The sequence below is a fragment of the Macaca fascicularis genome, chromosome 1, assembly GCF_037993035.2.
Source record: "Macaca fascicularis isolate 582-1 chromosome 1, T2T-MFA8v1.1".
In the NCBI taxonomy this organism is placed as follows: domain Eukaryota; kingdom Metazoa; phylum Chordata; class Mammalia; order Primates; family Cercopithecidae; genus Macaca; species Macaca fascicularis.
The window spans coordinates 105,630,014-105,654,232 of record NC_088375.1 but is presented as its reverse complement, the minus strand read 5'-3'; the positions used below and the strand labels follow the sequence as shown (position 1 = coordinate 105,654,232).

Genomic DNA, 24,219 nt, shown 5'->3' with positions numbered 1-24,219 from the left:
TCCGCCCGCCTCGGCCTCCCAAAGTGCTAGGATTACAGGCGTGAGCCACCGCGCCCGGCCAATATTTTTATTTAGTATTTTGCTTAACTAAAAATTTTTCCTCAACTGGTTTTTGTTGAGACAGCTAAACCTATTTTCACATCTACCTGAAAAAGTATATTAAGTTTCTATGAGAAAATCAAGTCACATCTCCATGTACTTATCAAGAGTAATTGCAAAGAAAATGGAGAGATTCCAAGACAGAGAGCAATTAACAAAAGAATTTAGACTTATGATAAAATAAAGAACATAGCTGATCTTTGTCCCTGGTTCCTGGCACAGAGCTTCAAAAACCCTTGTAATTATCCAAGTGATAGGAATGTCTTTGTTATGCCAGTGAGATGACTTACTGTGAAGCCTGAGGTAACTTCAAAACGGGGGCTGGTGACCAAAAGACCAAACCACATAATTAAAGATCTGAAACTTTGGGTCACCCCAACCTCAAGGGAGTGGAGAACCGAAGACTGAGTTAAAAAACATGGCCAATGATCTAACCAATCAGGTCTACCTAACGGAGCCCCAATAAAAACTCTGGACACTGGGGTTCAGTGGAGCTCCCAGGTTGGTGAGCGCAGTGAAGTGCTGGGAGGGTAATGTGCCCAGATTCCACAAGCGGAAGGGCATGGAGGTCTGCAGACCCTTCTTGCACCAAACACTGCTCTATGTATCTCTTCAACTAGTTGTTCTTGATCTGTATCCTTTGTAACAAAACTGTAATCACATTATAGTGCTTTCACAAGTTCTGTGAGTCCTTTTAACAAGTTACCAAAATTGAGGGGGTTGCAGGAAGTTGCAAGTTTTCAGCAGGCCAGGCAGAAGTATGGATATTTTGGGAACACCACAATTTGTGACTGGCATCTGCAGTCTCATGATGAACTTTGCTCTTAACTTGAGGTCTTCACTAGCTTCAGGTAATTTGTATTCAGAATGGAACTAAATTGTACAACATCCAACTGGTGATAGAGAACTAGTGTCAGAGCAGTGACTTCAGAGAGTTCTTAGTGGTTTCTGCATGTTATTTTATAAAGAAGAAAAGCCAGGTGTAGTGGCTCACGCCTGTAATCCCAGTACTTTGGGAGGCTGAGACAGGTGGTTCTCTTGAGGTCAGGAGTTTGAGACTAGCCTGGCCAATATAGTGAAACCCCAACTCTACAAAAAAATTCAAAAACTAGTCAAGTGTGGTGGTGCACTTCTGCAATCCCAGCTACTTGGAGGCTGAGGCCAGAACAGCTTGAACCCAGAAGGCGGGTTTTGCAGTGAGCCTAGATTACGCCACTGAACAGAGAGAGACTCCATCTCAAAATAAATAATTAAATAAAGAAGGAAATTTTAAAAAGACAAGTTCTTACTTAACACAGATACTTTTGCATATATTAGACTTCCCTGCTATCTTTCTCATTCCCCAAGAACCCTTAAACCAGGTTCACATCCATCATTTTCACCCCAACTCCTGTAACTGTCCTCTTGGGTAATTTCAATGTTCATGTAGATGATACATTCAACATCCTAACCTGTCATCTCATACCACCTTCACCTCAATTTACTTATCCTTTATAATCTCCTTCTCATGACTCTGAAATTAGGGATCTCAAATCCAAATGTTCCTTCTTTAAATAGCTGAAGAGGGCCAGATACAACACACAACAGAAAACAGTGAGGACTGTGGTGAACAAAAGAACACAAGCAGCAATGAAAAGGGGCCTGCAATGAAAAGGGGCCTGCCAATACTGAGCCCCCAGCCATCACTATTATCCAGAAAATGTAGACTAATTGTTGCCAGATGTTCTGATTTTTCTGAGAAGCAGAATTCCACATTTTTATGTAAAATTTCTAGATGTTTTAATATGAGCAATTTTTTAAAAAGTGTAGAGATCATCACAAAGAATCACATGTGGGCCAAAAGCTGACAGTTTTTTAATCACTACCTTAAATACTGCAGTTCCTCGGAGCTATTCAAGGCTGTGTGTTTTTCACTCCCTATTCTCTCCCAAGGAAAATATCATTACTCTCATGATTATACATATAAAAATTCATAAAGGTATACAGTATGTTTTGTTATTGTATGTGTTTCTGCATAGTTAAATAGCTCTTGTATCATTGATAAATACAAGAATGATACCACAATATGGAAGTTGAATTGGTTAATACATCACTTTTAAAGCACATAAATATATTGCAGGACAAAACTAGCAGCTGAATGAAGAGTACACTAACACAAACTAAATGAAGAAAGCCAAAAGCAATGTAGTTCTGTTCAAAATGTATATTCATCCACATTCTTCCTCTTGGTTCCTACTGGCAACAGACTTTTCTGCAAGTGTTTTTATTGTGTGGCTTCTCTCAATGTTTGTACAAAAGAAACAAACAGGTGCAATACACTAGAACCAGCTATCTCTGGCATTGCTACATTTATTTACCAATGACATCCTTCTGTGCCTACAGTTCAGCAGCTTCAACCCTTCTTTATATCCCCTTCTATCAAGCTACCTTCATCTTTTCCTGGAACATTAATGCCTATATCTATTGTAGTATTTTTTTTTTTTTTTTTTTTTTTTTTTGAGACAGAGTATCACTCTGCCAGCCCACTGGAGTGAAGTGGCACCATCACAGCTTACTGTAGCCTTGAACTCCCGGGCTCAAGCGATCATCTTGCCACAGCCTCCTGAGTAGCTAGGACTATAGGCGCATGCCATCATGCCCAGCTAATTAAAAAAAAAAAAATTTCTGTAGAGATGGAAGGCTCCCTATGTTGCCCAGGCTGGTCTTGAACTCCTGGGCTCAAGTGATACTTCAACCTCAGCCTCTCAAAGTGTTGAGATTACAGGCATTAGCCACCATTCCCAGCCTCTAAGACATTTAGTCTTAACTATATATACACACATACACACACACACACACACACACACACACACACACACACACATATATATATATATATATATATATTTTATTTTTTGAGATGGAGTCTCACACTGTCATCCAGGCTGGAGTGCAATGGCATAATTTTGGCTCATTGCAACCTCTACCTTCCGGGTTCAAGTGATTCTCCTGCTTCAGCTTCCTGAGTAGCTGAGACTACAGGCGCATACCAGCACTGCTGGCTAATTTTTTAATTTTAGTAGAGATAGGTTTCACCATGTTGGCCAGGCTGGTCTTGAACTCCTGACCTCAAGTGATCTGCCTGCCTCGGTCTCCCAAAGGGCTGCGATTACAGGCATGAGCCACCGTGCCTGCTTTAGTATGTCTTTTTAGCTGCTCTTTTAGAAAATTATTATTTTTCTTGGTGCTCTGGTTATAAAGTTGCGCAGGTTTTTGAGAGTCTGTTCCTAACTTTTATTTCATCGAGAAGCCGTTTTTAGTGAATGATATTGCCAAACACAATTTTTCTTTTTTCTTTTTCTTTTTGAGTTGGAGTCTTGCTCTGTCGCCCAGGCTGGAGTACAGTGGCGCCATCTCGGCTCACTGCAACCTCCACCTCCCAGATTCACACCATTCTCCTGCCTCAGCCTCCTGAGTAGTTGGGACTACAGGTGCCCACCACCACAACCAGCTAGCTTTTTTGTATCTTTAGTAGAGACGGGGTTTCGCCATGTTTGCCAGGATGGTCTCGATCTCCTGACCTTGTGATCCACCTGCCTCGGTCTCCCAAAGTGTTGGGATTACAGGTGTGAGCCACTGCACCTGGTTGCCAAACACAATTTTTCAAATACTCACAGGAAATGCTCTTATCTCCAGGCCAAGTTTCTCTACTAAGCCAGAGAACTAGATATCCAATGACCTTCTCAAATTCTCCACTTCAATGTTCAGACACCTCAAACTACATGTATTAAAAAGGGGCTGAGAGTGGTGGCTCAGGCCTATAATCCCAGCACTTTGGGAGGCCAAGATAGGAGGGTCCCTTTGAGCCCAGGAGTTCCAGATCAGCCTGGGCGACATGGCGAAACCCCATCTCTACAAAAAATACAAAGAAATTAGCCTGGCATTGGTGGCTTGCACCTGTAGTCCCAGCTACTCAGGAGGCTGAGGCTGGAAAATGGCTTGGGCCCAGGAAGCAGAGGTTGCAGTGAGCTGAGATCATGCTGGGTGACAGTGACAGCCTGTCTCAAAAAGAAATGAAAAGAAAAAAAAAAAAACTTGTTTTCTCCTCTAAATCTGCTCCTCCTATAGTTTTCTCTCTCTTAGTGTATGTTACCTCCAGTCTCCCATATGTTCAGACATAAGCCTGCTACTAACCTAAGCACCATTATGTTATCTAGACTACTGCAATTGCCTATTAACCAGTTTCCTTTAAATTACTTTTATCCTTTCCATCCAGAGTTCATGCAGGAGGCAAAATGATCATTTAAAAATGCAAACCTAAAATCAATACTCCTTCGTCTTTTTTTTTTTTTTTTTTTTTTGAGACGGAGTCTTGCTCAGTCGCCCAGGCTGGAGTGCAGTGGCGCGATTTCGTCTTTTGCTCTTAATATAAAATCCAAAATTCTTAACAAATTGTTTGGCCTCTTCTTTTGCCACATTTCTCACTACTCTCTCTGTATTTCCTCTCTCACCACGATGAAGCTTTTTTCAGTTTATCCAATATTGAAACTCCTTCCCAACTGAGAATCTTAAAATGTGTTCTTCACTGTGGCTTTTTTTTTTTTTTTTTTTTTTTGAGACAGAGTCTCACTCTGTTGCAGTGGCGTGATCTGGGCTCACTGCAACCTCCACCTCCCGGGTTCAAGCAATTCTCCTGCCTCAGCCTCCCAAATAGCTGGGACTATAGGCACGTGCCACCACACCCGGCTGATTTTTGTATTTTTAGTAAAGATGGGGTTTCACCAGTTGGCCAGCTGGCCTCAAACTCCTGACCTCAAGTGATCTAGCCACCTCAGCCTCCCAAAGTTCTGAGATTACAGGTGTGAGCCAGTGCACCTGGACTTCGCTGCAGCTTCTCATCCTTTAAGTCTCAACTTTTTATCCTCAGTCATAACTAGTAACTATCTAATTAGACCCCCCTTTGCCAGCCCTTTAATCTGTATCATAACACTCTATGGTATTAACTTTATAGCATTTTTCTCAAATATGCCATTATTTATTTGCTTATCACTCTACAGTTTGTCTTCCTTCACTAAGCTGAAAATTATGAGGTCAGATATCAGGCGTTTACTATTTTATATGCCAGTGACTAGAATAGCCCTGTATGTTTTAGGAATTCAATAAATGAATAAGTAAATGAATGAATAATGAACGAGTGAGTCTGTTTACCCAGTTAAATGCTGCACATCTGCCAGGTCTCAGTTTAGGATCACTTTCTCAGGAAAGACTTCTCTGGGTTAGGTTCCCCATTTTATGCTGTACTCTCTCCCTTTTACAGTCCTTACCACAATTTTAACAACATGTAACGTGATTTTTTGTTTATTATCTACCTCCTCTACTATAATCTCCATGACTCAATGAACCTGTGTGCCTCATTCTCTATTATATAACAGGCCCACAAAGTAGAATGCCTGGTAAATATCTGATATTTAATAACTATTACTGATTAAATAAACTATCTGTTGAATGGACCTAAGCATAAGACTTTCTCTCTCTTTACATTGTTAAAAGCTGGCCAGGTGTGGCCTGTAATTCCAACACTTTGGGAGGCTGAGATGGGTGGATCATGAAGTCAGGAGTTCAAGACCATCCTAGCTAACATGGTGAAATCCTGTCTCTACTAGAAATACAAAAAATTAGGCGGGTGTGGTGGCATGCACTTGTAGTTCCAGCTACTCGGGAGGCTGAGGCAGGAGAATCACTTGAACCCGGAAGGCGGAGGTTGCAGTGAGCCAAGGTTGCACCACTGCACTCCGGCCTGGGCAACAGAGCGAGACTCTGTCTCAAAATAAATAAAAAAATAAATAAACATTGTTAAAAGCTAAGGAACACTCAGATTCTCCACTTTTAATTTTTCAAAAGTTCATGAATAATGAAAATCAGGCACAAAAAATCTTTGTATTTGAGGGGTTTATCTTTTCCCTAACGCACAAGTTCTTTTATTTTTTATTTTTTTAAGACGGAGTCTCGCTCTGTCACCCAGGCTGAAGTGCAGTGGTGCTATCTCAGCTCACTCCAAGCTCCACCTCCCGGGTTCACGCCATTCTCCTGTCTCAGCCTCTCGAGTAGCTGGGACTATAGGCACCCGCCACCACTCTTGGCTAATTTTTTTTGTACTTTAAGTAGGGATGGGTTTCATCATGTTAACCAGGATGGTCTTGATCTCCTGACCTCATGATCCACTCGCCTTGGCCTCCCAAAGCACTGGGATTATAGGTGTGAGCCACCGCACCCAGCCTAATGTACAAGTTTTAAATCTTTTAGGGAAATAATAATAGTAACTAACATTCGCATGCTTACTATGTGATTACTTTTCATAATACCCCTACAAATCCCATTATATAGGAGGTTTAGAGAATATACTGAGGTTTAGAGAATTTGGAAAATCGGTTATTTTTCTAGATTACCACTAAAAAAGATACACAAACATATATACCCATAATTTTACTTACAACATCAGAAGGTTTATGGACTTCCTAGAGTAATTTTACAAACTCTTAGGCTTAAGATCTCTCACAAAGAACTTCTAATCTTTTATTCAAATGGCAAATGCTTACTCTTTGTTTTCTATCTTCTCGATTCTTTAAAGGTGTATAATTAAGACAGAAAAAGATGTACAATTCTTTCTAGATGTACAAATGCATTATCTAGATTTTTCTTTTTTCTAATTGAAGCAGCTTTTATGAAGACATCAAAAGGTATCTGCAAAATGAAGTGTGTCTGAATATTCAGTTAAATTTTACAATGCTGAAAATGTCCAATGTTTGAATTTTTATTATGAGACACATAGTACTAACAATATATTCTTCCTGTAACAAAGATGCATTTATAACTACTGGATTAATACACATTAAAAATCCTTCCAGCATTACCTTTTATCTCTTGGGATGGGGGGAGGGCAGGGGTGGTGGAAAATCCTGCATACTACTAACAGATCTATGAGCCATTTGTCTGTATAAAACTTGTGTAATAGCCTGTCTACATAAAAAAGATGAATCATTTTTCCTGGTTTCCAAAAGTTATATTTTTCTTTTTTTCCTTTTTGACAATAATACCTCTTCCTAAAACAAAAAAATAATTTAGATATTCCTTATCTTCTCAAATCTAAGGAAAATGAGTACTGAGATTTCAAAATACACTTATAAAAAACAAAAAAAGACATATATATTAAAAGTTCATCTACATTTATCAGGCACCTGTGGAAAATAACCTATTTCTCTAACAAATAACAGGTAACAAAATAACCCTCTTACCTGCTGAAGTCTGTACTGCCCTTTCGTTAGAAGGCAGTGACTCCTTTCTGTGAGACCGATTTAGTGAAGTGTCCTGTGCAGAAAAGAGTCCAGGGCTGTCAGTTAATTTCTTCCGGCCACTGGAGTTAGGGTTTGAAACTCTGCAGCTGCCTATTGCACTTGTGAAAAGGTTTGTATGTTCATCACTGCTGGCTGGCTCAGAGTTAGGAGTGAATCCTCCAAGGGATAAACTTGGAGAACCTTCTGAACAGTCAATCTGTAAAGGTGTCTGCAATCCCAAAGCCAATGGACTAGATTCTGAAGGCTCTCGGTGGACCCACTGTTCCTCTCTGTTTATTAAGCTTTTTGAAGGAGAGAGATGAGGGCAGGACATGTGACAACGGTGCTTTTCCTTATGCTTATATCGCTCTCCAACAGTATCCTTTCCAAATCTATAGCGCTTTAAAGATTCCAGGACAGATCGGGAAGCGCCAGTGTCCATAGAAACCTGGGGTTGTTCAGAAGAACGGTGTTCTCTGTGTTTGTGACGGTGCCTGTGTTTGTGCTCAACCATCCAACCATAGGCCATCTCAGGAGGAACACTGGGGTAGGTACTCATTGAAAGGAGGGGAGTCCTGCTGGTTGTAAGAAAGGCCTCCTGTCGAAGTAGCTTATGCTTTTTCTTATGGTATTTGGCGGGATTGAGAAGTAAATGACCAGCGTGCATATAGGAAGGAGGTGGAAGTGGCGTGGTGAAAGAAGGTGATGGAGGAGGTGGATAAAGAGTGGGAGGATACCTTCCATAGTAACCTAGTCCTATGGGAGCAGCTGTAAGGGGTGAAGGAGAATAAGGCATACCATAAGATGGATAGAATCCAGTACTAGAAAGAGGAAAACTAAGGCTGTGCATAAAAGGCATTTCAGCCATTGCCTCCCTCATCTTAGGGGGTCTCCCTCTTTTCTTTTTTAAGTCAGGTTTTCGAATGTAGTGCAAAGGGTCTAGCGGGAAAGAAGGATGTGTATAGAAACTATTAAAGTTGATTCGAAAGATAGTTGGCAGAAGATCTCGGGGGATAAAATGATGACTTCGATGGGTGATCCGAATTTCACTTAGGCGACTTATTAGTTCCTCCAGCTCTGCAATAAAGTCTGGATCCTGTCTATTTCGAAGCTGGGGATATTTCTTTTTCCGTTTTCGTTTCTGCCTTTTCATCTTGTCATAGCTGAGGTAATCATGATTTCTGCGCTTACATTTGTGTTTATGTTTTTCTTTAAGACTGCTTAGCACTGTAGAGGTTTCAGGGGGAATCAGAGAAACATGCTCAAAAGAATGCCTCCTCTTTTTTTGCCCACAAAATTTCTCTGCCCTGTCTGATGTGCTGTTATTATCTGTTCCAATTCCACTATCACTGGGAATGGTCTCATCACTATGAGACTCACTAATTGGGGAAGGAGTAGCTTCTTTCAGAGATGTGAGTTCACTCAAGTGCGAAGGAGAATTTGGCAACAAAGTAGGAGGAGATAACCGCCTCCTCCCCTTTGAGGCCTTCTTCATTGCAAGAGTCTGAATCATACTGCCCTGTCTGGAGTGTAAATGCAAATATGGCACTGAACTGGGTTCAACAAAACCTGCATCACTACTTACAGGGCTCTGACCTCCACTAGTGCCAGAAGACTGAGAGCAAATAGGTGATGGAAGAATCTCAGAACTACTAGCAGATGAAGGCAGTAATGGGGGAAGAATCTGTCCTAATGCTGACCCAGTTGCCTGCTGAGCTGTTTGCTCAAGAACAGCAAGGCTAGTAGGACTACCAGAAAGAATACCATTTAAGACAGTTTTTGGTTTGCGACCTCTTCTCTTTCCTATATAAATGGTTCCTTTCTTGCTGACATTTATCTGTTGGCCCAATTTAGAGCCAAATGTGGCAGCAAGACTTGATACCGTATTGAGTTTAGATTGCACTTTCCCTTTATTACTTGATTCTACAGAACTTGAAAGAATCTGATTCAACAGTTTCTTTCTCTTTAAAGTCTTCATTTTATTTATTTTGCGGATAATTGTTTTCATTAACTGTCCATTGTTTCTCTTGGTAATTTTTTTATCTGGTTCCATCTCAAGGTCACTCATACTACAGACACTTGGCCTATGACTGTCATCTAGGTCATCTGGATCCTGAAGTTGATCCTCGCTCTCAAAGAAATCACTGCTACTTCTATGGTTGTCACTTTCAGATTCTAGCTTGCTTGGACTTTCAGTGGCAACAAATGGAGCCACTGACAGTACAGGTGGCTTCATCTTGACTGGTGACCTCATTTGCCTCTTAGGCCTGCCTCTCTTTTTTGGAAAAGGAGATACAGACAGACTTTGTTTGAAGGAAGGGATTTCAATTTCTGGCTGTAAAATTGGGGGTTCTTGTTCTTCTTTAGACTGTAAAGAAAAAACTTTAGAAGCAGGGATTTTTAAAGTCCTTTTAGGTGGCCCTTCCAGTTGAGGCATCTCCTTAGATTTAGGCCTTCCTCTTTTGGGCTTATAAATATCAGACAAAAGGTCACTAGAGACACACATACTGGAGGATAGTTTGTGAGTAGCAAAAGACTTATGAGATGGTTTTTCACTATCAGCTAAGAGAGCAAGAGATGGAGCTGTGGATTTGCTCAACTTTGGCAATCGGCGTTTAAGGAAGTCATGATCTACAAATGAAGGGGGTCCAATGTTTTTCATAAACTTGGCTGGCTCAGAATTACTATTTGATAGTGAGCTACACGAAACGTTTTTAAAAAGCTCTGATCTTTCTAATTCTAGCCCTTTTGGAGACCGGCATGTGCTTCTTGCCACCACTTTAGTCCACCGAGGTTTTCTTCCTTTTCTTTTTTTTAATGGTTTGGACTGCAAACTAGTGCTTAGGCTTTCAGCAACTTGGCAGTGTTTGTCTGATGCAGATACTGCACCCAGTTTTAAAAAAGGCTTATTACTAAATAAACTAGTGAAGTTAACAACTGAAGGAGTAATAGTATGAATGCTGGATTCAGAAGTCAAACTTGGCTTTTTTCCAAGGGAAGAGCTGATTCTTGGAATATCTATATGGGTAGTTTTTGAATCATTTACCTCTTTATCAATCCCTTTACATTCAATACTAATGCTATGACCCACTGACCTATGACCAACATTCAAGTGGGTACTTTCAGAAGTAAACTGGTTCTTTCCAACAGATTCAGAAATTTCTTCAATTAGTTCTGTAGTAGAACTTAACAGTAATGGATTAGGAGCCAACTGTGAGGAAGTTTCAGGGGGACTTCTGGTTAAAGGATTAACAGATACAGTAGGTGATGGGGAAGGGAGATTGCTTTCTCCTACTGCACTGAAAGGGGATTTAGCCGTAGATACATCAGAAGCACCTCCCATTTGAAAGTCCGGAGAAGTGCAATATACAGGAGTCTGCTTTTCATGCTTTGAGGTTTCATAAGATCCCCTCTCATTGGATGAGAAACTGTCTTGCTGAATGGATGTTCCTTCATTAAACATTTCTTTCTCCAAATTAATGGTTTCTTTTCGTACTGAGAACTTTTCCAATATGCTTTCTTTAGTCTGCCGTATAACATTCTTTTCAAAAGTTTTGCTGGTGGCACTGTCTTTCAGGGATTCAGAAAGTTCCTGACTGTCCTGATTATTGATGTTTGTACTACAAGAAGCCTTAAGTGGTTCCTGAGTGGGGAGCAGTGCTTCGGCTTTAAGGTTTATGGCATCTTTACTGATCAGACCTGCCAAAGGACAACTCACTAGTTTCTTTCCAATGTCCTTATTAACCAATCCCATTGCTGAACTTGCTACAATCTTCTTTGCACAGTCCTTGGCCACTAGGCCAACAGTAGAACCCAATTTCTTTCCCAAATCTTTATTAACCAGTCCAACCACAGTGCCAAGTCCTAACTTCTTGCCAGACTCTTTATTCACTAAACCTGGAACAATACCAATTCCTAGCTTCTTTCCTGAATCTTTGCTTAGCAATCCTACTGTAGTGATAGTTCCTGGCTTTTTGCCTAAGTCTTTATTAATGAATACCGCTGTAGTGCCAGTTCCCAGTTTTTTCACAGAGTCCTTATTGACCAATCCTACTGCTGCATTAAACACTGGCTTTTTCCCAGGATCTTTAGTTACCAATCCAACTGCTGTGCTGATAGTTGGCTTTTTTATTAAGTCCTTATGTATTATTCCAGCTACAGAGCCAACACCTGCTTTCCTGATCAAATCCTTGCTAACCAATCCTGCTGTAGTGCCAGTTCCTAACTTCTTCGGTTTTGTCTTGGAAGACTTGGAAGGAGGACAGGTAGCAATCAGTTGTGCCAACTTTTCTGTTACACTAGTTCCTCCATTAAGTAATGCTCTGTCCTTTAAATCAGGATCCCGGCTACCAACAAGAGTAGATGGTGTTGCGTTAATATAATCTGCCATTTCTGAGTGTACTGGAGATAGCTTCTTAGACAAAGGATTGTTTTCTCCCTGTGAATGAAGATGGATGACTTCTTCAGACTGGCATTCAATGGCTGCAACATCATCTGCTTTCTTGTACAATTTTGAAGGGTCCTAAAATTTGAACAAGAAAAAAGTTAAAGAGGGAGTAAACCTTATGCCACTTCAGCTTAGCTTAACAATCCAACAAACTAATGGATCACATATCAGATATACAATAGGCAACAGAGGCTTTTAAAAAAAACTAATATTATACCAATGGCACAGTATGTTAGCTCATCTGCTGCTATATGAGAGGCTATAATGGTATATTATCTTTGTTGACTTTCAACACGATAAAACTACATATTAGTGGGTCTTTAGAAATATCCCTGATATTTTTGACATTTTTAAAATGGCAAATCAATAGTCTATTTTCATCTTACTTTTGACTGGGTAAATATAAATGAAGCATATGAAGGTACCATTTTTGAAAAGAAAATTATTTTTAGCTACAGTATCTCATGGTCTTCATCTAAAATAATAGTTTACTGCCTACCTCCTTCATTGACTTAAGTGATTCTAAACCTATAGAAGACAATCCCTAACCTACTTCTACTCTTTTATAACTCATTCTCAATTATGGTCTTGAGTAAGCAGTAGAGTTCTCTCTTAATGTGGAATAGGAAAGACAATTTAAACATTCATATTTTCTTCAGAATGTGTTTTTATATAAAATCTTACAGTGGGAAGCAACATTTAAGTCATTTACTGTAAACTGCTGTCTAATTCATGAATCCTCACTATATACTCTAGAAATAAATTCACTACCTCACACAATAGTCTGTTTTACTTCTGGATAACCACTAAAGAGTTCTTCCTAACTATACAATACTCATGAAAGAACTGAATAAATATAAAGTTATACTGTGTTTGTGGATAGGAAGACATGAAGATAATTTTCCCTAAGCAAATTTATAAATTAATGCAATCCCAATAAAAATACCAACAGATTTCTTTGGCATTCAGAAAAACTGATTATAATGTTCAATGGGGAAAACAGATATGAAAGAATAGCTAGAAAAACCTAAAATGTAGAAAAGCCAGGGAATAACCATACCAAATATTATTTTTTAAAGCCCCAATCATTGAAACAGTATAGAAGTGACAAATGAAAAGACAAACCAATGAAACAGCATAGAAAACATAAAACCAAATTCAAGTATGTATGAAAATGTACTGCATGGAAAATGCTACAATCTAGTTATAAACTAGAAAAATTCCATATGCATTTAACTACATCCTTTAACCCAGAAATCCTACTTTGAGGGTCTATCCAAGATACACTCTTAAAAATATAATGTCTGCACAAGGGTCCAAAATGCACCACTATTTTAATATTTTAAAAACCCTAAAAAATGCAAACATTGGCCGGGCGCGGTGGCTCAAGCCTGTAATCCCAGCACTTTGGGAGGCCGAGACGGGCGGATCACGAGGTCAGGAGATCAAGACCATACTGGCTAACACAGTGAAACCCCGTCTCTACTAAAAAATACAAAAAACTAGCCGGGCGAGGTGGCGGGCGCCTGTAGTCCCAGCTACTCGGGAGGCTGAGGCAGGAGAATGGCGGGAACCTGGGAGGCGGAGCTTGCAGTGAGCTGAGATCCGGCCACAGCACTCCAGCCTGGGCGACAGAGCGAGACTCCGTCTCAAAAAAAAAAAATAAATAAATAAATAAATAAAAAATGCAAACAATTATCTACAGGAAACTGGCTGAATAAATTAAGGTACATCTGTACAATGGAATACTGAGAAACTGTCAACAAAAACAAAAGTAGGAGGAGTAGGAGGAGATATCAAATACACTGCTACGGAGTGATTTCCAGGATATATTATTAAATGGAAAAAAGCAAGCTTGAGAACAATGGTTATAATATGCTATGCCTTATACATATAATATACCTTCTGTATAAGAAAGTGGGAATGAAGAATATGTATATGCATATTGATTATATTTTAAAATGGAATGAACCAAAGATTAGCGAAAATAGCGACTTATGGGAAAGTAAACAGGGATAGAAGCTAGACCTCTATGCATCTAACTTCATGGTTTTTAGTTTGGAAGTGTTTTACATAGTTATGAAACAAAGTTATATATAATAAAGGAGAACATCCCAAATCTCTAAATATTAAAAACAACAGGCCGGGCGTGGTGGCTCACGCCCGTAATCCCAGCACTTTGGGAGGCTGAGGTGGGCAGATCACCTGAGGTCAGGAGTTTAAGACTAGCCTGGCCAACATGGTGAAACCCCACCTCTACTAAAAATACAAAAATTAGCCAGGGGTGGTGGCATGTGCCTGTTAGCTACTCGAGAGGCTGAGGCAGGAGAATCGCTTGAACCTGGGAGGCAGAGGTTGCAGTGAGCAGAGATTGCGCCACTGCACTCCAGCCTGGGCGAAAGAGCAAGACTCTGTCTCAAAAACAAACAAACAAACAAAAAATTCATCTATTCAATATATAGAAAATTAGTTATATAAGTATATGAAAATAATTATTTTGAATTACTATAAAACACAATATTGAGAATCTACATCCTAAAATCTCAAAACATTACCCAAAAAACAAACAAGCAAAAAACTCAGCCAGGCGCAGTGGCTCACGTAGTCTCACCACTTGGGAGGCTGAGGTGGGCAGATCACCTGAGGTCAGGAGTTTGAGACCAGCCTGGCCAACATGGTGAAATCCCATCTTTACTAAAACTACAAATATTAGCTGGATGTGGTGGCGGGCACCTGTAATCCCAGCTACTTGGGAGGCTAAGGTATGAGAATCGTTGAACCTGGGAAGGGGAAGTTGCAGTGAGCCAAGATCGCACCATTGCACTTTAGCCTAGGTGACAAAGCAAAGCTCCGTCTCAAAAAACAACAACAACAACAACAACAAAACGCCAGGTGCAGTGGCTCATGCCTATAATCCCAGCACTTTGTGAGACCAAAACAGGTGGATCACCTGAGGTCAGGAGTTTGAGAGCAGCCTAACATGGTGAAACCCCGTCTCTACTAAAAATACAAAAATTAGCTGGGCATAGGGGCTCATGCCTGTAGTCCCAGCTACTCAGCAGGCTGAGGCAGGAGAATCACTTGAACCTGGGAGGGGGAGGTTGCAGTGAGCCAAGATAGTACCACTGCACTCCAGCCTGGGCAAAAGAGCGAGATTCCGTCTCAAAAAAAAAAAAAGACAAACACCAAAACCAAAAACCAAAGAACCTCTACCACTCTCTCTGCGTTTTTTGTTTTTTTTTTTTTTTAGAGATGGGGTCTTGCTCTGTCACTCAGGCTGGAGTGCAATGGCGCAGTCATAGCTCACTGTAGCCGTGAACTTCTGGGCTTAAGCCATCCTCCCCGGCCTCAGCCTTCTGAGTAGTTGGGCTAAAAGGCACAAGCCATCTTGCCCAGCAAAAGGAAGTGGTAAATTGCCCTCAGTGAGCATATTACTGGTAATACACAGTATAGTAATTTTGAATTTAAATAGATAGATGACTAACAGATACATACATATAATAAGTAACCATGTGAACATCACTAGGAACCAAAATGCTGGAAGAAAAAAACATACAGCTATAAAATCAAAGAAGTAAAAGGCAATAAGATAGAATGAAAAATATATGAAGTCTATCTACCTCTCTATCCAATAAAATGCCTACAAACATCGGCAACCATGAACACCTCAAGACTGTGGTCTCTAAATACCGTTTCCCATTAAAATGAACCAGGGCTCCTGCAGAAATGACTGTTTCCAAATATTAGACAATAAATGTAAAAGATGATCCTAGTGACAGGAATATAACTCTAGTATCTTCACTTTGAACGAGTCACTATGTTTTTGTATTAAATTTTCCATAATGAAATGTGTTTATTGAATAAAAAAAAGTTCTTCCTAAGAGTAAAGTGAAATATATTTTTCTGCAACTTTCACTTACTGGTCCAAGTTTCACTTTCTAAAAATCAGAGTAAATCTAATTCCTCTTCTTCCCAATGGTTGTCAGACATTTGAACTCAACCAAAATATTTAACTTCCTGACTCAAGTTTCACTTCTTTCTGATCATTTTCTGATGCAAGTGTTTAAGTTTGTAAATACCCCTCTTTACATGTGGCACCTAAAAATGAACACAATACATCCAGTACTTGACTGACTCAGAATAAAGGGAACTATCTCTTCTTTTGGACTGGACCTTGTAATTTTGCCCAAGGGCAAACTGGCTTTGATAGTCTCATATACTCAGACTTATGTTAACTTGAAATTAAATAAACCAGGCCGGGCACAGTGGCTCAAGCCTGTAATCCCAGCACTTTGGGAGGCCGAGACGGGTGGATCACAAGGTCATGGGATCGAGACTATCCTGGCTAACATGGTGAAACCCCGTCTCTACTAAAAAATACAAAAAAACTAGCCGGGCGAGGTGGCAGACGCCTGTAGTCCCAGCTACTCAGGAGGCTGAGGCAGGAGAATGGCGTAAACCCGGGAGGCAGAGCTTGCAGTGAGCGGAGACCCAGCCACTGCACTCCAGCCTGGGCAACAGAGCAAGACTCCGTCTCAAAAAAAAAAAAAGAAATTAAATAAACCCCACACACTTTCTTCGCGTTATATTAAAGAATCCCAGAGAGGTGGGGAAGGTTAATGAGTACAGAAAATAAAAAAAAATAAAAAATAGAATGAATAAATAAGACCTACTAATAATTGATAGCACAACAGTGTGACTATAGTCAATAATCATTTAATTGTACATTTTAAAATAACTAAAAGAGTATAACTAGATCGTGTGCAACACAAAGCATAAATGCTTGAGGGGATGAATACCTCATTCTCTATGATGTGATTATCACGCACTGCATGCCTATATCAAAACATCTCATGTATCCCAAAAATACACTATGTATCCACAAAAATTAAAAATGAAACAAAAAACAATTCCCATTCATTACTTTTATAGTTACTTTTAAAAACAAATATTGTTTTAATTTTAAACAGATTTATGCCTGAAAATGACACTTCCAATTTTAAAAGTTATCCTTAAAAATGTGAACTATGATTACACGCAATACCATGTATCACATGCAGTTAAAAAAAAAAACTCTGGCTGGGTGCAGAGGCTCATGCCTGTAATCCCAGCACTTTGGGAGGCTGATGTGGGCAGATCACCTGAAGTCAGGACTTTGAGACCAGCCTGACCAACAGGGAGAAACCACGTCTGTACTGAAAATACAAAGTTAGCTGGGTATGGTAGCACATGCCTGTAATTCCAGCTACTTGGAAGGCTCAGGCAGGATAATCGCTTGAACCCGGGAGGGGGAGGTTGCTGTGAGCTGATATCATGCCACTGCACTCCAGCCACGGCAACAAGAATGAAACTATGCCTCAAAAGCAAGCAAACAAACAAAAAGCCTCACGAACAACACTGAATTAATAGACCCAGAAAAACAAAGTACATACTCTGACTTCATTTATATAAAGACCACAAAGAGGAAAAATTTATTATGATATTAAAAGTCAAAAAACTTGTTACTCCTGGTAAGGACAGTAATGAGAAAGAAGTCCAACAGGTTCTTACTGGGTGCTAGCAATGTCATACTACTTTTTAATTTTTTTTAAGAAAGGGTCTCACTCTGTGGTCCAGGGTGGAGTGCAGTGACCTGATAATAACCTTCAACTTCTAAGCTTAAGTGATCCTCCCACCTCAGCCTCCCAAGTCTAGGACTGCAAGCACAAGCCACCACACCATGCCTGGCTAATTTTTTTTTTTTTTGGTAGAAATGAGGTCTTGCTTTGTTGCCCAGGCTAATCTCGAAGTCCTCGAGGCTCTAATCTCGAGGCTCAAGTGATTTTTTCCTCAGCTTCCCAAAGTGCTGGGATTACAGAGTTGAGCCACCGCACCTGGCAAACACATTTCTTAAACTGAATGCTGGTTGTCTGATATGGCTGAGTTCATGAAAATTCGCTGAGCTGTTACCTTTACGATAGGTATTTTTCTATATGTATGTTATACTTCAATAGGAAGTTATTTTTAAAATTCTGTCTAAAAGTAAAGTAGAAACATGTTCAGCTTCCTTAATTGGCTAATGAATGTGTTCAACCCTGGTTTATCACTTTTTTTTTTTTCAAAATGGAGTCTTGCTCTATCGCCCAGGCAGGAGCGCAGTGGCACCATCTCGGCTCACTGCAACCTGCGCTTCCTGGGTTCAAGCAATTCTCTGCCTCAGCTTCACGAGTAGCTGGGATTACAGGAGCCCACCACCATGCCCAGCTAATTTTTGTGTTTTTAATAAAGATGTGGTTTCACCGTCTTGGCCAAGCTGGTCTTGAACTCCTGACCTCATGATCCACCTGTCTCGGCCTCCCAAAGTGCTGGGATTACAGGCGTGAGTGAGCCACTCTGCCTGGCCTGGTTTTTCACTTTTACCAGAAATAAATATCTGAGAGAAATTAAAAGCAGTTTAAAACAGAGTTCATATCCCACAGTAAACGGTCTATTACTAAACAAGGCACACAGATAATCTGATGTTGATTTCAAAAATCTTTTCTTCCAAATTCTGATAATATACAAAATAAATGAATGAGACAACATTAAGATTTTGAGGCCGGGCGCGGTGGCTCAAGCCTGTAATCCCAGCACTTTGGGAGGCCGAGGCGGGCGGATCACAAGGTCAGGAGATCGAAACCACAGTGAAACCCCGTCTCTACTAAAAATACAAAAAAAAATTAGCCGGGTGCGGTGGCGGGCGCCTGTAGTCCTAGCTACTCAGGAGGCTGAGGCAGGAGAATGGCGTGAACCCAGGAGGCGGAGCTTGCAGTGAGCCGAGATCGCGCCACTGCACTCCAGCCTGGGCAACAGCGTGAGACTCCGTCTCAAAAAAAAAAAAAAAAAAAAAAAAAGATTTTGAGGTCAGGTGTGGTGGCTTATGCCTGTAATCCCAGAACTTTGGTAGGAAGAGGTGGGCAGATCACGAGGTCAGAAGATTGAGACCATCCTGGCCAACATGGTGAAACTCCGCCTCTACTAAAAATACAAAAAAAAAAAAAAAAAAAGCAATTAGCTGGCATGGTGGCGCGTGCCTGTAGTCCCAGCTACTCAAGAGGCTGAGGCAGGAAAATCTCTTGAACCCAGGAGGCAGAGGCTGCAGTGAGACGAGATCCACGCCACTGCACTCCAGTCTGGGCAACACAGCGAGACTCTGTCACAAAAAAAAAAAAATCTTGAAAACTGTATTTGGTACTGATATTATCCTCTTACATTTGAAAGAACCCTTTAAAATGACTGATAAGAGGTATCACTTTAAGAGAATATATTACCAATTAGGCACCGAAAAAGATGCTGTATTAAAACATGACATTAAGCATGTAATTTTTTCCAACAGGAAAATAGCTTTATTCCAAATATAAAATATTCTCATTTAAAAAAAAAGAACCAAAGTATAAACAATATCTTTCATGAATAAAGACTTTACGTTTCAGATATTTTACTGTATACATCAAAATAAACAAGTGTACATTCTTTTCAACAAATGGAGCCAACAATGCTTGCTGTTTTGTAGCCCATTTGCTTTAAATGATATGACACCTTTATGTGTAAATAAATGAAAAGTTAGATGTTAAATTCAACAGCTTCACAATAGTTCATAATTCATAAAATTAACCACCTACTAACTGTACTTAAATAGTTTCTGGCTTTTTGTTACTATAAATAAAATGGTAGGCTGGGCGCGGTGGCTCACGCCTGTAATCCCAGCATTTTGGGAGGCCAAGGCGGACAGATCATCAGATCAGGAGTTTGAGACCAGCCTGATCAACATGGTGAAACACCCTCTCTACTAAAAATACAGAAAAATTAGCTGGGTGTGGTAGTGCACGCCTGTAATCCCAGCTACTCAGGAGGCTAAGGCAGGACAATTGCTTGAACTCGGGAGGCAAAGGTTGCAGTGAGCCGAGATTGAGCCACTGTACTCCAGCCGGGGAGACAGACCAAGGCTCCATCTCAAGAACAACAACAAAAAAAAGCCCGGGCGCAGTTCCTCACACCTGTAATCCCAGCACTTTGGGAGGCCGAGGCGGGCGGATCACGAGGTCAGGAGATCGAGACCATCCTGGCTAACACAGTGAAACCCCGTCTCTACTAACAATACAAAAAATTAGCCGGGCGTGGTGGCGGGCTCCTGTAGTCCCAGCTACTAGGGAGGCTGAGGCAGGAGAATGGTGTGAACCCAGGAGGCGGAGCTTGCAGTGAGCCGAGATGGCGCCACCACACTTCAGCCTGGGCAACACAGCAAGACTCCGTCTCAAAAAAAAAAAAAAATAAGTCTTTCTTGTATGTAGTTGTCTAGTGTGTATAACTAATGCATACACCCTTTGGCTCTGTAATTTCACCTTTAAAAATTTACCTGAAGGAAGTAATTGAACAAGTATGCAAAGAAAAATGCAATTGGACATTTACCATATTATTATTTTTTTATTTATTTTTTATTTTATTTTATTTGTTTTATTTTTTGAGAAGGAGTCTCCCTCTGTCGCCCAGGCTGGAGTGCAGTGGCGCGATCTCGGCTCACTGCAAGCTCCGCCTCCCAGGTTCACACCATTCTTCTGCCTCAGCCTCCTGAGTAGCAGGATTACAGGCGCCCGCCACTGCACCCATCTAATTTTTTGTATTTTTAGTACAGACGGGGTTTCATCATATTTGCCAGGATGGTCTCCATCTCCTGATCTTGTGATCCACCCGCCACAGTCTCCCAAAGTGTTGGGATTACAGGCGTGAGCCATCACTCCCGGCCAAGAAAGACATTCTACTCCCATTCAGTATTTAAGAAGTCACAACCAGGCCGGGCGCGGTGGCTCAAGCCTGTAATCCCAGCACTTTGGGAGGCCGAGACGGGCGGATCACGAGGTCAGGAGATCGAGACCATCCTGGCGAACACAGTGAAACCCCGTCTCTACTAAAACTACAAAAAAAAAAAAAACCTAGCTGGGCGAGGTGGCGGGCGCCTGTGGTCCCAGCTACTCGGGAGGCTGAGGCAGGAGAATGGCGTGAACCCGGGAGGCGGAGCTTGCAGTGAGCTGAGATCCGGCCACTGCACTCCAGCCTGGGCGACAGAGCGAGACTCCGTCTCAAAAAAAAAAAAAAAAAAAAAAAAAAAGGAGTCACAACCTTAAATAAAGACTTCCAGCCAGGCGCGGTGGCTCAAGCCTGTAATCCCAGCACTTTGGGAGGCCGAGACGGGCGGATCACGAGGTCAGGAGATTGAGACCATCCTGGCTAACACGGTGAAACCCCGTCTCTACTAAAAAAAAGTACAAAAAAACTAGCCGGGCGAGGTGGCGGGCGCCTGTAGTCCCAGCTACTCGGGAGGCTGAGGCAGGAGAATGGCGTGATCCCGGGAGCGAGAGCTTGCAATGAGCCGAGATCGCGCCACTGCACTCGAGTCGCACACTGCACTCCAGCATACGCGAGAGAGCGAGACTCCGTCTCAAAAAAAAAAAAAAAAAAAAAAAAAGACTTCCCGGGTTGGGCGCGGCGGCTCACGCCTGTAATCCTAACACTTTGGAAGGCCAAGGCAGGTGGATCATTTGAGGTCAGGAGTTCTAGACCAGCCTGGCCAACATGGTGAAACCCCATCTCTACTAAAATTAGCTGGAAGTGGCAGCACATGCCTGTAATCCCAGCTTCTGGGGGAGGCTGAGGCAGGAGAATTGCTTGAACCCAGGAGACAGAGGTTGCAGTGAGCAGAGATCGTGCCAGTCTGGGCGACACAGCCAGACTACATCACACACACACACACACCCCTTCTGGGCGACACAGCCAGACCACACACACACACACACCCCTTTCTGGCCAGGCGTGGTGGCCCGCACCTATAATCCCAACACTTTGGGAGGCTTAGGCAGGAGGATTACTTGAACCCAAGAGTTTGAGACTACCCTGGGCAACACAGGGAGACCCCGTTCTCTTCAAAAAATAAATCTAAAAAATTAGTATAGTGGTGCATGCCTGTATTTTCCGGTACATGGGAGGGTGAAGTGGAGAATGGCTTGAGCCAGGAGGTCAAGGCTGCAGTGAGCCATGATCACACCACTGCACTCTAACCTGGGAGACAGGCTAAGATCCTGATTTTTTATTGCATTTCTGTTTACATTTGACTTATCTATTATTCTAAATGTCTTTTCACATGATTTTGCTGGCCATCTGTATTTCTCCTGCAGTGAAAAGCTGTTCAAGATCCTGGTCCATGTATTTTTCTCAATTGTGGAGGTCATTTCTAATTTAGATGGGCCCTTAATGTCTTATAAATAATACTCCTTTGTTTCTCACATGTTGCACATTTTCCCCAATTTACGAGCTGTGTTTCACCTACTATTCTTCTTGAAGTTAAAACCTTAAACAAAAGTTTTTAAATTTTTTTATTAAAAAATGAAAGGCCCAGGCTGGTCTCAAACACCTGGCCTCAAGCAATCTCCTGCTTCAGCCTCCCAAAGTGCTAGGATTACAGGTATGAGCCACCATGTCTCACCAAAATCTTTTATTTATTCAAATACTTATGAAAAACTGTACTAATTACCTCACATATTCCTTACAACCACCATATATAGTGCAATTACTATAATTATCCTCATTTAAAAGATTAAAGAATGGTTTACATACTGGCTAACTTGCTCAAGGTCACTTAACCAGTAAATGATTAATAATTTAAACATAGTCTGATTTCATAACTAAAGTTCTTAGCCACTGTATTAAATAAAATAATCTCTTTAACTTTATAGGTTTTTATTTTTCTCTCTCTCTCTTTCTCTCTCATTTTTTTTGAGACTGAGTTTAGCTCTATCACCCAGACTGGAGTGCAGTGGCTCAATCTCGGTTCACCGCAACCTCCGTCTCCTGGGTTCAAGCAATTCTTGTGCCTCAGCCTCCCGAGTAGCTGGGTTTACAGGGACCTGCCACCATGCCTAATTTTTGTATTTTTAGTAGAGATGGGGTTTCACCGTGTTGGCCAGGCTGGTCTTGAACTCTGGACCTCAAGCGATCCACTCACCTCAGCTTCTCAAAGTGCTGGGATTACAGGCGTGCGTCACTGCACCCAGCTCTCTTTTTTTCATTCATGAAAAAATATATTTCAGCCTAAGGTGGTATATAGTTTTGTTTACTTTTTTTTTTTTTTAAATGGAGTTCCGTTCTTGTTGCCCAGGCTGGAGTGCAATGGCAAGATCTTGGTTCACTATAACCTCCGCCTCCCAGGTTGAAGCAATTCTCCTGCCTCAGCCTCCTGAGTCGCTGGGATTATAGGCATGTGCCACCATGCCTGGCTAATTCTGTATTTTTAGTAGAGACGGAGTTTCTCTATATTGGTCAGGCTGGTCTCGAACTCCTGACCTCAGCCACCAGCCTTGGCATCCCAAAGTGCTGGGATTACAGGCGTGAGCCACCATGCCCAGTCTTGTTTTCTTATACTTGGAAATATCATGTCCTCCTAAAGACGACAATCTTCACTACACTTTCAACTAATTATTTTTTGGTTTCTTTTCGTTTTTACTTTAGTTGCCATGTTAAATTCTAAAAATATGGCCGGGCGCGGTGGCTCAAGCCTGTAATCCCAACACTTTGGGAGGCCGAGGCAGGAGGATCACATGAGGTTGGGAGTTCAAGACCAGCCTGGCCAACATGGTGAAACCCATCTCTACTAAAAATACAAAAATAATAATAATAATAATTAGCTGGGCGTGGCATTGTGTGCCTGCAATCCCAGCCACGTGGCAGGCTGAGGCAGAATAGCTTGAACCAGGGAGGTGGAGATTGCAATGAGGTGAGATCGTGCCACCGCACCCCAGCCTGGGGGATAGAGCAGGACTCCATCTCCAAAAACAAAAAAAAGAAAAGAAAAAAAAAACCATTTTTTTTTTCAGCAAGTATTTACTAAGTACCTACTATTGAGCACTGAGGATAGCAGCAGTTTTAAAAAACAGCCAAAGACACCTTCCTCCATGGAGATGTCACTGTAATGCATGAGCAAAGTAGAGAAAATAAGTAAAATATTTGGTATATCAGATGATAAAATACACTATGGAGAAAATTAGAGCATGGAAGAATTGAAGAAAAGACCAGGGATGGAAAGAATTTACAATGTTAAAACAGGCTGTCAGGAAGGTTCTGATTGAAAACTCATTTGTGCAGAAATCAAAAGGAGGTGAAAGACAAAGATGGATCCATGCAGGTATGTGGGGGAAAAACAGGAACCAAGAAAGCAAAGGCCCTGGGCCAGGAGCTTGTCTCTTTAAAGAACAATAAATAATCCAGGTTTGCAGTACTAGAGTAAGCAAGACAAGAATAATGTGGCAGGTGGTAGGAAAAGGGACATTTTTCAGTCCAAGAAAGAGGAAGCCATTG

General features: G+C 41.3%; 1 protein-coding gene across 20 annotated transcripts in view; it reads right to left on the bottom strand.

Moving 5' to 3' along the window:
* ASH1L (ASH1 like histone lysine methyltransferase) overlaps nt 1–24,219 on the bottom strand; it is a 233,177-nt gene that overhangs the window by 136,572 nt on the left and 72,386 nt on the right. For 16 of the 20 annotated variants that reach the window (XR_012413526.1, XM_074041008.1, XM_074041031.1 and 13 more), the window contains one exon: nt 7,371–11,931. The exons of the other annotated variants lie outside the window; for them this stretch is intronic. Coding sequence is in view for 15 of the 16 variants with exons in the window: in XM_074041008.1 (XP_073897109.1) it covers nt 7,371–11,931 (4,561 nt within the window). In the remaining variant the exon portion in view is untranslated. The remainder of the gene's footprint in view (nt 1–7,370; nt 11,932–24,219) is intronic. 20 annotated transcript variants of the gene reach the window in all.